Source organism: Lepus europaeus, chromosome 17 (genome assembly GCF_033115175.1).
Source record: "Lepus europaeus isolate LE1 chromosome 17, mLepTim1.pri, whole genome shotgun sequence".
In the NCBI taxonomy this organism is placed as follows: domain Eukaryota; kingdom Metazoa; phylum Chordata; class Mammalia; order Lagomorpha; family Leporidae; genus Lepus; species Lepus europaeus.
In genome coordinates this window covers 9,210,893-9,223,000 of record NC_084843.1, presented here as the reverse complement: position 1 = coordinate 9,223,000, position 12,108 = coordinate 9,210,893, and the positions used below count along the sequence as shown (strand labels likewise).

The window sequence follows — 12,108 nt, the reverse complement described above, 5'->3', positions numbered from 1 at the left end:
AGGCACGGCAAGTGCGCTGTTGGCTGGCATTCACGAAACAGCGTGCCGCCCCGCCTGGCCCCTGGCAGCAGGCACTGGGTGGTCAGCTGGGGGGAGAGGATGAGACCCAGAGGCGGGGCACGGCAGGGGCACCCCGGGAATCGTCAAGAGATTCGTTCACTGTGGACCCAGGCTGTGACTTAACCTGTACCCTCCTTCACGTGGGTTCCTGCAAACGCGATCATCACCACCAGCACAATACGGTTCCCAGGCAGGCCGACAAAACCAAGCTGGCGGAACCCACACACAGAGCTCAGGGGACCCTACGGCGTTCCCAGCCCCACCCCCACCACGGCCCCGGGATGTCCACGGCCAACAGGCCTGCGGCTGAACGGCCGCTCTGCCTTTGCACCACAATTTCTGGATCCAGAAAACAAGAACACCTCCTCCTCTCTCCACGGTTTACGGGTGCCACCGAGCCGCCAGCCACAGTCTGCGCCGAGCAGCTCCTCAACGTCCTCGCCCCCAGCTTCACGCCAGAGCCACCGAACGACAGAAGCCAGCTGCAGGCTGTGCAGGCCAGTGCTTTCCTATTAATTCCCAAGGAGCTCGTCAGAGGCTGCGTGAGCCACGTGGACGGCGTCACTTGACGAACACAGGCGCTCCTGGCTACCTCCCACCCCGCGCAGGGCCCCACGTGCAGACTCGACGCCAGTGGCTGTCCCATGCATCACAAGCAGCCCAGGGCCTCCGAGTCTGTGGCCCAGGGGAGAGGCCCAAGAGTGTGCACTTGCAGCCCCGTCCCAGGTGACGCTGACACCGTGGGTTCTGGAACTGGGCTTTGGTAACCGCCATCCTCAGCCTCCTCCTGCCAAAAGGGAAAAAAATTGCACAAACCTGAAGAGCTCCCGTCCACCTAAGCCGCTGGGAGAGTCCAGGGCAAATCCACATCTCCACCCAGGTGACACATTCAGCACCCATCTGCTCTCCTTCCTTACGAAAGCTCTGGCCTAAAAGTCTTTCAACAGTGCTGGGACAATTGTACATCCCCCCAACCCCCCAACCCCCCCCACACACACAAATTCCAAACATGGACCTATGCCCGTCATAAAAATTAACTTAAAATACACCGCAGATCTAAATGCAAAACACAAAACTATTAACACCCTTAGAAAACACCGCAGGCGCCCGTGTTGTACACAGGGATCAAGCTGCCTCTGTGACACTGGCATCCCCTGCGGGATGCTGGTTCGAGTCCCAGCGGCTCTGCTACCGATGCAGCTTCCCGTGAAGGCCACTGGGAAGACAGCAGAGAGTGGACCAATTCCTCGGTTCCCGGCCACCCACCTGGGAGATCCAGACGGAATCTGTGGCTCCTGGCTTTCAGCAGGCCCAGCCCTGGCCACTGAGGGAGTGAACCAGCAGATGGAAGATCTCTCCTCCCACCCCACCCCCAACTCTGCCTTTCAAATAAATTTAAAAATCCTCTTACTACAGAAGCTAACAGAATAAGCTACATACGCTTGGGTTGGATGGCTTTTTTTAGATACGACACCAGATTCATGTTATTAATCCATGAAAAAACTGACAAATGGGACTTCATGACAATTAAGACTTTCAAGGAACAGACAAGCCACGGACTGGGCTTTGCAATTGACACAGGTGACAAGGAACTGTTATCCAAAGTATGCTAAGAACTCTTAAAACTCAACAATCGGAAAACAACCCCCCCAATTAAAGAACCACAAAAGCTCCCAAGAGATACCTCGGCAAAGGTACCCAGATGACAAGGAGGCATACGAAAAGATGCTTCACGTCATACGTCACGAAGCAAACACAGCGAAAAACAAGATATCGCGGCCTGCTCACTAGAACGGCCAAAACCCAGAACGCGGCCAACACCAAAGGCTGGCGGGGAGGCGGAGCCCCAGGAACGCCCACCCACTGCTGCCGAGGACGGAAAACGACTCGTCGGCCACTCTGGGAGGCGGCATGGCGATGTCCTATGGCTCTATACATACTCTTTAGCACACAGGCCTGCAAGCACACGGGCACTCCCTGGTACCCACAAAAAGGAGCTGAAAACCGAAGTGCACGCAAAAACATGCACACAGATTATTTATACAGCTTTTACCGTAATTGTGAAAACTAGGAAGAAACCAAGATGCTCTTTGGTAGGCGAGCGGAGAAACATCCAGACCGTGGGAGATTATTCAGGGCCAAACAGACACGAGCTATCAAGCCACGAGAAGACGCAGAGGAAAATCAAATGCATCTTGCTACGCGAGAGAAGCCAAGCCGAAAAGGCTGTGTGTGCATCCATTCGGCGACGCTCTGCAAAGGCCAAACTATGGCGACGATATAAAAAAAAAAAAAAAAAAAAAAAAAACAAGCAAAATAATCCGTGGTTGTCAGGGGTCATGGGTTGGGGGGAACAGGTAGAGCACAGATTTTCAGGGCAGGGAGGCCGTTCTGTATGATGCCATAACGGTGCATACAGCTCATTATACCTCTGTTCAAACACAGCCCAGGTACAACACCGACGGCGAACCCTAATGGAGACCAGGGGCTTCGGGTCACAATGTGGCAAGGTAGCTTCCTCCATGGTGACAAACGCTGACCCAGGGGAAGCCCGTGTCTGTGTTGGGGCAGGGGATTGATTGATGGGAAACCACTGTGCTTCTTACTTTTGCTATGAATTGTAAACTGCTCTAGAAAGTGCTGTGTTTTTGTGTTTAAAGCCTTGGGTCTTACTTCATAACTAACTGTCTCATGATTTAGGCTGTCTTTAAAGTTCTAAACTGATAACGATACATTTGAGAAAATACAGAACATACCCCATAAGCCAGGGACCCAGTGATCACTGTGGAACCCCACGGGGAGCCTTCCAGTCAGGCCGCCAGGGGACGCTAATCATACAATGCTTCCTTTCTTTCCAAGCATTCCTGGCACTCATTCTTCTGAGCCCTGTACAATATATTAACTCACTTAATCCTTACAACGGCTCCGTATCATTCCTTTCCCCTTTTACAGGTGAAGAAACTGAGGCACAGAAGTTAAGTGAACAACTCAGAAGTGGTGGAGCAGGACTCGGACTCGCTGGCCAGCTCTGAGGGGCCACACCACGTGCTCGGGCACCATGGAAACAGCCCATTAACTGCCCTCAAACAAGCGCACAACCCTCAGCTCCCCCCAGCCCCAGCACCCGTGGCACCATGGGCCAGACTGGTCTTGCTGTGGGGGCTCTGCTGTGCCCCGCTGAGGGGTTTATCAGCAGCACCCCTGTGATGCCACTAGCACCCCTGCTGCGACCACCAAACACCCCCAGTGTCCCGGGGGCAGGCCAGGCAGTCACATCCAGGTCTTCACACAAGCACAGTCCACGGTTACAGAGGAAATCGGGGTTCTACCATTTGTACAGCTCCCAACAGCAAGAGACCGAAGGGAAAAGGGAGAGTAGGGAGAGAGGGGGAGTAGGTGCTTTGACACAAGAAGAAAAGACAAGCAGTAGAGCAAGGTGCACAGAACGCCGGTTTATTGTCAGGTCTGAAGGTCAGGAGGGGAGACAGAGCCAGGAGGGGCAGGGGCCCCGGGACACAGCAGGACGTCGAAGGGGCCGACAGAAGGCAGGAGCAGACCAGGGCTCCCTCCATGCGCTGCTCTCTCGGCGGGCGGCTACTTACTCTTGCTGTTACTGTTCTCACTGACAAAGTCTTCGGCGCCGTCCGTGTCGTCCTCGTCATCTCCGGAAGAGATGGCATCTGCATTGGAAAGAACAGACCCATGGGTGTGTTTTCGCAAGGCCAAAAGTTGCCATTGGCTACACCGCGAATCCGGCAACCCAGGAGCCCTCGCGTGAAGCCGAGACCGTGTTGGGTTAGGACGGTTTTAATGGCTTAAACAGTCTCTCCAGGATGACAGTCGGTCTGTAGGATGATTCTCAGGGCTTCCTGCTTTTGCGGGATTTCAACATGCTAGGAAATGGGGTAAGTGAACAAGCAGTGTTCAAGTCCCTGACAAATTTACCAACTGTGTCACATCCAAAGACTTCTGTCCAATGTAGCCTTGGCGTTCAGGGTCCGCTTCAAGAAAGGAATTAGACCCTGTGAGGGCTGAGCCCCCGCATGGCCCTGCTCACCGCTGGCTTCACATCCTGCGAGCGAGACTTTAACTCGGCCACAGGGTCTGCTCAGAACTGCTCTGCAGGTGAGGGAAACCCAGGTCTTAACGAGCGGACCTGCAGTATCAGCTTCCACATTTCAATCCTGTATTCTAAAACGCCAAGGGTCCAAGGGGTACTTTGGGGTGTGTGTATTGCGGGGGGCGTGGGGAGGGTGGGGGAGTCTGCTTGCACTAAAGTCTTAGAAAACAAAAACGCTGCTCAGTGCACGAGATATCTATCATTCTTAGCCTCTCGGTGCACCAGGTCCCACGGAAGAATCTCAAAAGCAGATCCATAACGCACGAGGAAGCTGGGGGCTGACATCCCAGGAGCACATCTTGGCCAAAAAAAAACCATTTCAACAGGAAAAATGGCTGCAGAGAGGAGAGCATGGTGCTCGGGGCCAACTCACCTGTGACATTCACCATGAAGTACCAAGTGTCACTGTCTACAGTCCTAGCAGCAGTACAAGCATAGAGGCCGGAGTCCCTAGGCGTGGCGCCTCTTATCTGCAAGTACTCCCCAATAAGCACTGTCCTATTGTTGGGCCCCAAGTGCACCCCATCCTTAGTCCAACTGATCACGGAGGCATCTTTCAACAGGCAGCGCAACTCTAGCGACTCCCCTGGCGCGGCCACGTGAACTTCCGGTTGAGAGATTTGGTATTTGGTTGGTGGCTCTGCAGAAAGGTGGGAGAGAGAAGACAGAGACAGATGGGAAGGAGGGAGAGGAGAGAATGTCCAACACAAGTCAGCGGAGGCCCCTTGGTCCCCAACGGAAGCTGTTCTGGTTTTGCAAATGGCCCCAGGAGGGCCCCCGGCTCCCCACTCCCCAGGCAGCCAGTAAGCAGCCCTGGCTCCCGGAGCAGACTGAGCACCAGAAACAGCAACCGGAGGCAACACCCAGAAAGGCTGCCTGCCCTGAGTTTCCACCTCCGTAAGGCTTTAAAAACAAACCAAAACCCAACTGGAAGAATATTCCCCAAAACAACATTGAAGTCCATTGCCAACCCAAAGTCTGTTTGCTAAACACCTGGGAAACCCACAGTGGCACTTTTGATTTGTAATAATGTTGCACTTTACAAACTTGTTCCTTGAACCTGACTGTGTGTCACAGCTTCTCCATCAGCTCTCTGTGCTACACTGGGCCCTGCCATCACAGCATCAAGTTTCGCAGAATGAAATGTCTCTAACCCAGGGGAAACCAACGGTGCCTGTAAAAGCCATCTGCCCCCTGCCGGTTCCAGGTGCTCTCTCAGATCCAGATCAGGAGGCGTCATTCTGTGCTGGGTGAGCTGGGACACGCCGCTTTCCTCAAAATGCTAAAATCCTGGAGGCCCCGACCACAACCAGCGGAGGGCCGGAGGGCCGTCTCCAGAGCGCTGAGACAGAGCCCCAAACCATGCACCCCTCACCCCGCGTTACAGCATCCGACCCTGCCCGCCACACAGGTCTGGGCCCCTCAGCCTTCCTCCTGCTCTTCCCTGGGTGACCCACGTCACCGCCAAGGCTCACACGAGGGAGGAGGCACTGCCCTGCCTCCAGCTCCACTGGCCACTCTCGCTCCTCTCCCCCTTCCCCCGGCACCTGGACCACATTTCTTGCCAACAAAGCCCGCCTGTCTCCCCGAGGAGGCTCCCAGCCCTCCAGGGAGGGCTTCCGTCCCTGCGCGTCCCCTGCTGACATGGGTCAGCTGACCTCAGCGAACGTTGACTCAGACAACAAACGCCACGCAGGGCAAGGTGGACCCAAGAGGATCCAATGCACACAGCCCCTCCAGAAGAGGCCCCCAAGAGGCACAGCCCAAGCTGCTGGCTGGGGCAGCCCCAGCGGCCCAGCAGCAGCGTCCAGCCCTATGGTGAGAACCGTGCATGGTACGCAGAGTCCCAGAGCCAGGAAACAAGGAACTGCCCAACGCTGGGACAGCTCCCAAGTGGAGCAGCATCACAAGGCGATTGTTCTGCACAGCCTCCATTCAGGACAAGCGGCCCAAAGGACTCCAAGCTAAGTCAAGTCTTGCTTCAGCCCCCACTGTCCATCAAGTAGTGAGGCCCAAGTGCATCTGGTCCCAAAAAGCCCCGGGGACAGGGCAGCCGACAGGGCACCCCTGTGGGGGCACACAAGCCAGGAGCAGCCCAGGTGTCAAACAGAGCAAGCCACAACCAAAGGGACACACACAAGCCCTGATACAGGCAGGCCGCGTCTCAGAGCGGGGATTTTCTTTGTTCAGTAAAAATTTAATGAGCATCTACTTCATTCTGTGTGCTCTGGAAGCAGTGGGGGGAAACGCCAAGGCCCTGGACGGATGGAGTTTCTATGCAGTGGGGGTGACAAATATAAAATAACACACAGTCTCACTGGTTAGGAAGAACAAACACGGCGAGAGAGTGGCACCCCCACAGACGACGGGCGGGGGCTCGCTCCATGGCTGGAGCTGGCGAGCGACGGCCCCGGAGCCAGATCGGCCTCTGCATAAACAACTTCACGGGAAAGCAGCCACGCGCCTCCGTGTACGGCTCGTGCAGGGCTGCTTGTGTTGCCAGGCAGAGACGGGTCGCTGCAACGGAGCCTTCTGGCTGGCGGAACCCAAACACCGACAGTCCTGACTTACGGAAAGTGTCTCAAGTGCCATCGTGGGAGGTGACCAGAGAAGGCCTCGCCAAGAGCAGCTAAGGCACAGGGCACGCAGGACCAAGTCGGAGAGACGCTGGGGACTCAGTTGTAAGGTGCTCAGACTGGTGCTCCCAAGGTTGTTTAAGTCCTAACTGGACTGAACGGAACGACAAACGGAAATACTCTGAATCTTGATCTGGAATAGAAAAGGGAGAGGAAGCGGCTGGTGCTGTAGTGTAGCGGGTTAAGCCTCTGCCTGCAACACCAGCATCCCATACGGGCTGCTCCACTTCCTATCCAGCTCCCTGCTAATGGCCTGGGAAAGCAGCTGAAGATGGCCCAAGAGCTTGAGCCCCTGCCACCCGCATGGGAGACCCGGAAGAAGTTCCTGGCTTCAGCCTGGCTCAGCCCCAGCCACTGCAGCCACTTGGTGAGCAAACCAGCAAATGGAAGATTCTCTCTCTGTGTGTCTCTATCTCCTTCTCTCTATATAATTCTTTCAATAAATGAATAAATCTTTTTTTAAAAAATTAAAAAGAAAAAAAGAGAGAGAGAAAAGCATGGGCGAGAGGGGAAGAAGGGGATGGCAGTGTCTGGCCGCACTCCCAGCATCCTGCAGTCACAGCTCACTCGGCGTCAGAACAGACGGAGCGCTCGCGGCCGCCTGGCCCCGTCACTGGTACGGCTGCCTAAAGTGAGGAGCTGTGTCATCACCACCCCACCCCCCCACCCCCCACCCCCGTCTCCAACAACTAATTACAGAAGCGGCACCCACAATGTCAGAATGAATTTACTTTGCATTGGCCCAGGGGCAGAAAGTTATCAGCATGTATTATGACCACGCACGCCCTGTGATCAGCAGGTCCCAAGAATGTGAAGGAATCTTGCCTTCCTCTGAGCCAGCACTGGCCACCAAGGATTCCCGAGCGGGGAAGAAGCTGGGCAGAGCCCTGCCCCTCGGACACCTGCTCCATGCAGTGGGATGCCCCGGCCTATTCCAGGGAAAACGGATTCCAGCAGGGCCACCTCTCCTGACCACGGAAGAGCTCTGGTCTCTCCACTTTTGAAGGAGAGTGTTTGCACTGAAAATCCCCTCCTCCACCCGACACTGGCAGCCCACAACGTCTGGCTGAAATCAGGGCCATGTGGCTGCTGGACCAGGGTCACCAAGAAGCCACCACCTGCAACGTGAGGCAGGAGGCTGAGGGATGCTGCAGCTGGACACAGGACGGCTCAGTGATTGAGTACCACCCTGGATGAGAAGAGGACAAAGCCCAGAATCCCAAGCCCCGCCCGCTCCTGCTGACCCACCACCCAGCCTCAGTTTCCCCCATCACCCCAGGATTTGCATATAGGCTCCAAGGAGCCAGGGAGGAATGCGAGCCTGATATGGACTGTGGCTGTTGCTTTCCAAGGCTGACAGCCTCCCCAGGAGGTGAGGGGCCGCGAATTTCAAAGGCTAAGCAGGGAGGGTGTGGATTTCTAGTTCAAGATACAAAACCACTTTCTCAACGGGCTCACGTCTATTGGACAGTGAAGATGATGCTGTAGGAACCATGTTTTTTATTTCCAGGAAGCCGAGTGAAAACGGTCAGCCGCTTTCCAATGAGATGCAAAGCTTCAAGGATGGCAAACAACACCCCGTGCACAAGACAATGATGTGTGTACAATCAAGCCTCCAGCCAGTCACCACCGCCCTGCTCTCCCTCTTGGAAGTGGTCATTTCACAAAAAACCCCACTTGGGGGTCAGTGGTTCTTCAGCAAACAAAGCAGCCACATCCCTGGCTGTGGCTATCCAAGGAAGACCTGGAGCACGCGCCAGGGAGGGGAGAATGGGCGAACAAAAGCAAAAGAAAGAAAATACAGGGAGGAAGAAATAAGAAGAAGGGAAATTTTTGGAGAAATAAGAAGGGACGGCTATAAGGGGCTGGGGAGCGGTGAGGTCACAAGTCAGGCAGCGACAAAAGAGCAAATCCACTTCCTCCAGGGCCACCCAGAGGCCCCCAGTTTATGGGTCCCTGCACACAGGACACACTCAGAGATACCAAGGACAGGGAACCCCACAGCTGGCCCCATGCCCTGAGGCCATGCACTTTCTGGTGCCTCAGGGGACTGTACTGCCTGCTCCAGCAACCGCGGTACCCAGGACGCTGGCCACATCTCAGTCAAATTCCCCGCACTCTGCTCCATCGGAAGCCCGCCCATCTGCCCACTCCCTCTGACACCAGGGATGCTGCGTCTGGCCCACCATGCCACGTGCCTCCCTGCCTAGGATCCTTCCCCTGGCCTGACCACTCCCTCTCCCCCGGCTCCCGCAGGCCGCGTGTGTGCGCTACTGGGCCAGGGCAGTTGACACGGGGCAAAGAACTGCCTGGGAAACCCAAACAATCCCTTTTATAGTAACAGGAACGTCTCCCGGGTCAGCCCTCCATGGCCACAGCAGCCTGCTCACCTTTGCACAGGCCCCTCCTCTGCTCCCACAACAGCAGGAGAAGCTTCCAGATGCTCTTCGCTAAGCGCCAAACAGTCTGCAGAGGCCTCCACAGCAGACGATGCGTTTCTCCCACTTACCACAATGTAAATTCAAGTCCAAACAGAAGCCAAGCCAGCAGCAGTGCAGACACACATACCAGTGCTGCAAGGCCTTGTCACTGCTGCTGAAAACTGCTGACCAAAGTGGACTTTCTGGGAGGTTCTGCCTGCTGCAGCCACACCACAGGGTCAACACGGGCACGTCGTGGTGGGCAGGTTTCCTTGCATCCACTCGCATTTTCTCTCACAATTTCACACCTGTGAGTGCTGGGATATGCTATTCTAGCAGCATGGACAGCTATGTAAAACTCGAAGGCAGGGGTACTTCCACAGCTGGTCACAAACTCATGGCACGGACGAGTCCCGTGCCCAGAGCCTGTGTCCAGTCCCTGCCCTGCGCTGAGTCCCTGTCCTTCCCCACATTCCCTAAGCCATTACCCACTGGGAGCCAGGAGTACTTCAAAAAGTTCATGGAGGATTGAATTACAAGATAAATGTATTCTAGTGCAAAAACTGTTTAATCCATGCATAGTTACCTCATAACATGGATTTTTATTTACTATTTTATTTATTTGAAAGGCAGAGAGAACAAGACAGAGTCAGAAAGAGAGAGGCCTTCCATCCGCTGGTTCACACCCCAAATGCCCTCAATAGCCAGGGTTTGGCAGGGTCAGGCCAGGTGGAAGCCAGGAGCCTGGAACTCAATCTAGGTCTCCCACGTGGGTGGCAGGGACCCAGTACTTGAGCCACCACCTGCGGCCTCCCTGGGCGCACGTGAGCAGGAAACCAGATGGGAAGCAGAGCCAGGACTGGGACCGGGGACCCCAATCTGCTACATGGGCACCCCAAGTGGTAGTATAGCCACTGTGTAAAATGCACACCCCATAACACACATTCTTCACCAAGTTTGTGAAAACCGCTCATAGACATGGATCCAAAATTCTGTGCACCAAAAAAACTTATCTTTTAATTCAATTGTCCATGCAGTTTTTGAAGCCCCCTCATACAAATTTTTTTAGAAGTTTATTTATTTCAAAGGCGGAGCTACAGAGAGAGAGAGAGGCAAACAGAGAGAGAGAGAGAAGTCTCCCATTCACTGGTTCACTCCCCAAATAGCCTCAACAGCTGGGCCTGGGCCAGGCCGAACCCAGGAGCCAGGAGCTTCCTCCAGGTCTTCCATGTGGGTGCAGAGCTCAAGCACTTGTGTCATCTTCCGCTGCTTTCCCAGGCACATTAGCAGGCAGCTGGATCAGAAGTGGAGCAGCTGGGACTCCAATCATCGCCCATGTGGGATGCCGGTGCTGCAGGCAGCAACTTAACCCACTGTGCCACAGCACCAGCCCCACCCTCACAGAAATTTAAAACTAAGGCAGGCTAGACATTCAGCACAGTGGGTAAGACACTGCTTGGGATCCAGGCACTCACATCACAGGGCCTGGGTTTGAGTTCCAGCTCCACTTCCAATTCCAGCTTCCTGCTAATGAGCACCCTGGAGACATCAGTGATGCCACCACGTGGGAGCCGTGCATCGAGTCCCGGCTTCCAGGCTTCAACCTGATCCTTCTCTGGCTGTTGCTGGCATAAATAAAATAAATGGGGTCTCCAGCTGGAGAGAGGGGGAAACTGAGGCAGGTGAGAGTAGAGGTCATGCTCCCACGGCGTCATCACGCTGACGTCACTCTCTGGAAGCTGCAGGAGGTTATCCCTCGGTAAATAAACAACGCGAGGACTCCCTGCCCTGTGGGACTTCATGGGCGCGTCCACAGTATGGCCGGGAAGGCTGGGAACGGTCAGCTATTTCAGGTAACGCTCCGCGTTGCCAAACCAGCGATAGCAGCACTTCAGGCTGTCACTTTTTATAATGTTTGCCCATAAACCTTTCCCGTGTGGTTTTTGAAATGGCGCCCAAATGCAAACAGAGAACAGATGGCAAAGCCGAGCCTTGCCCTGTCCGATGCGTTGCAGGGAGAACGGGCGACAGATTTCAAGTGCGGAGCCAGGAAGAAGCCGGCTGTGCCCCCGGCGCATCCAACCAGGTCCCGTCTCACAAGGAAAGTTGGGGACTTTCAGATGCCGACACAGTGCCGGTTCCAGGCATCGTGGGCTGGATGGAGGGTTGTCCCATTCCTAGACACGTTCCTCCGGGAAGAGAGGGAAAGGGAAAGAAATCCCCAGACAGATTCCTCCAGAAGAAAGCAAGCAGAGACAGGACAGGCGAGGAGGGCGGAGGAGGCAGGTGGTGACGGACCCAGCAGCAGCAGGGTCTCGGGGCCTCAGCCAGGGCTCCCACGCACAGCACGAGTAGTACAATGGCCGTGGGTTCTGGGGGCCTCCCAGACGTGCTGCTGCTAAGTATCACGGCCATGGGAATGCCAGGTGTCCTGAGAAGAGAAGCTGGGGCAAACGTCCCGGCAGTCACACAGGAAGCACAGCGGGTGGGTGGCAGTGCCCCTCCCAGGGCCCAGGAGCCCGCCCTGGCTCTGCTGGCCTGCACGACATTCCACAGTGGCCACGCAGGGGTCCTGGTACGAAGCCACCACAGGCTGAGAACCACTGGGCATCCACAGGGACAGGAGGCAGAGGCCCTCGGACACCCAGCATTGCGGGAGGAGTTCTTTAACAATCCGGAATGGAGGGAGTCCAAGCAGACAGACAGACAGACAGACAGATGACACCTGGCCTGTCCAGGAGCAGTCTTTAGTAGCCCAGCTGCACGCTCAGCACAGACATGGAAAGGCGGGGTGGCGCCCACAATGACGTCACAAACAACTGACTTTGACCCTGACCACGAGGGCTCCCACGTGGGCAGGAGGACAGCGGCG

General features: G+C 55.5%; 1 protein-coding gene across 11 annotated transcripts in view; it reads right to left on the bottom strand.

Annotated features, from left to right (window-relative positions):
* FGFR2 (fibroblast growth factor receptor 2) overlaps positions 1 to 12,108 on the bottom strand; it is a 103,421-nt gene that overhangs the window by 74,424 nt on the left and 16,889 nt on the right. For 6 of the 11 annotated variants that reach the window (XM_062213923.1, XM_062213924.1, XM_062213918.1 and 3 more), the window contains 2 exons: positions 4,554 to 4,820; positions 3,663 to 3,740 (listed from right to left, as the gene is read on the bottom strand). The exons of 3 other annotated variants lie outside the window; for them this stretch is intronic. In XM_062213923.1, coding sequence (XP_062069907.1) covers positions 3,663 to 3,740; positions 4,554 to 4,820 — 345 coding nt within the window. The remainder of the gene's footprint in view (positions 1 to 3,662; positions 3,741 to 4,553; positions 4,821 to 12,108) is intronic. 2 more of the 11 variants (XM_062213926.1, XM_062213927.1) reach the window with 1 other exon arrangement.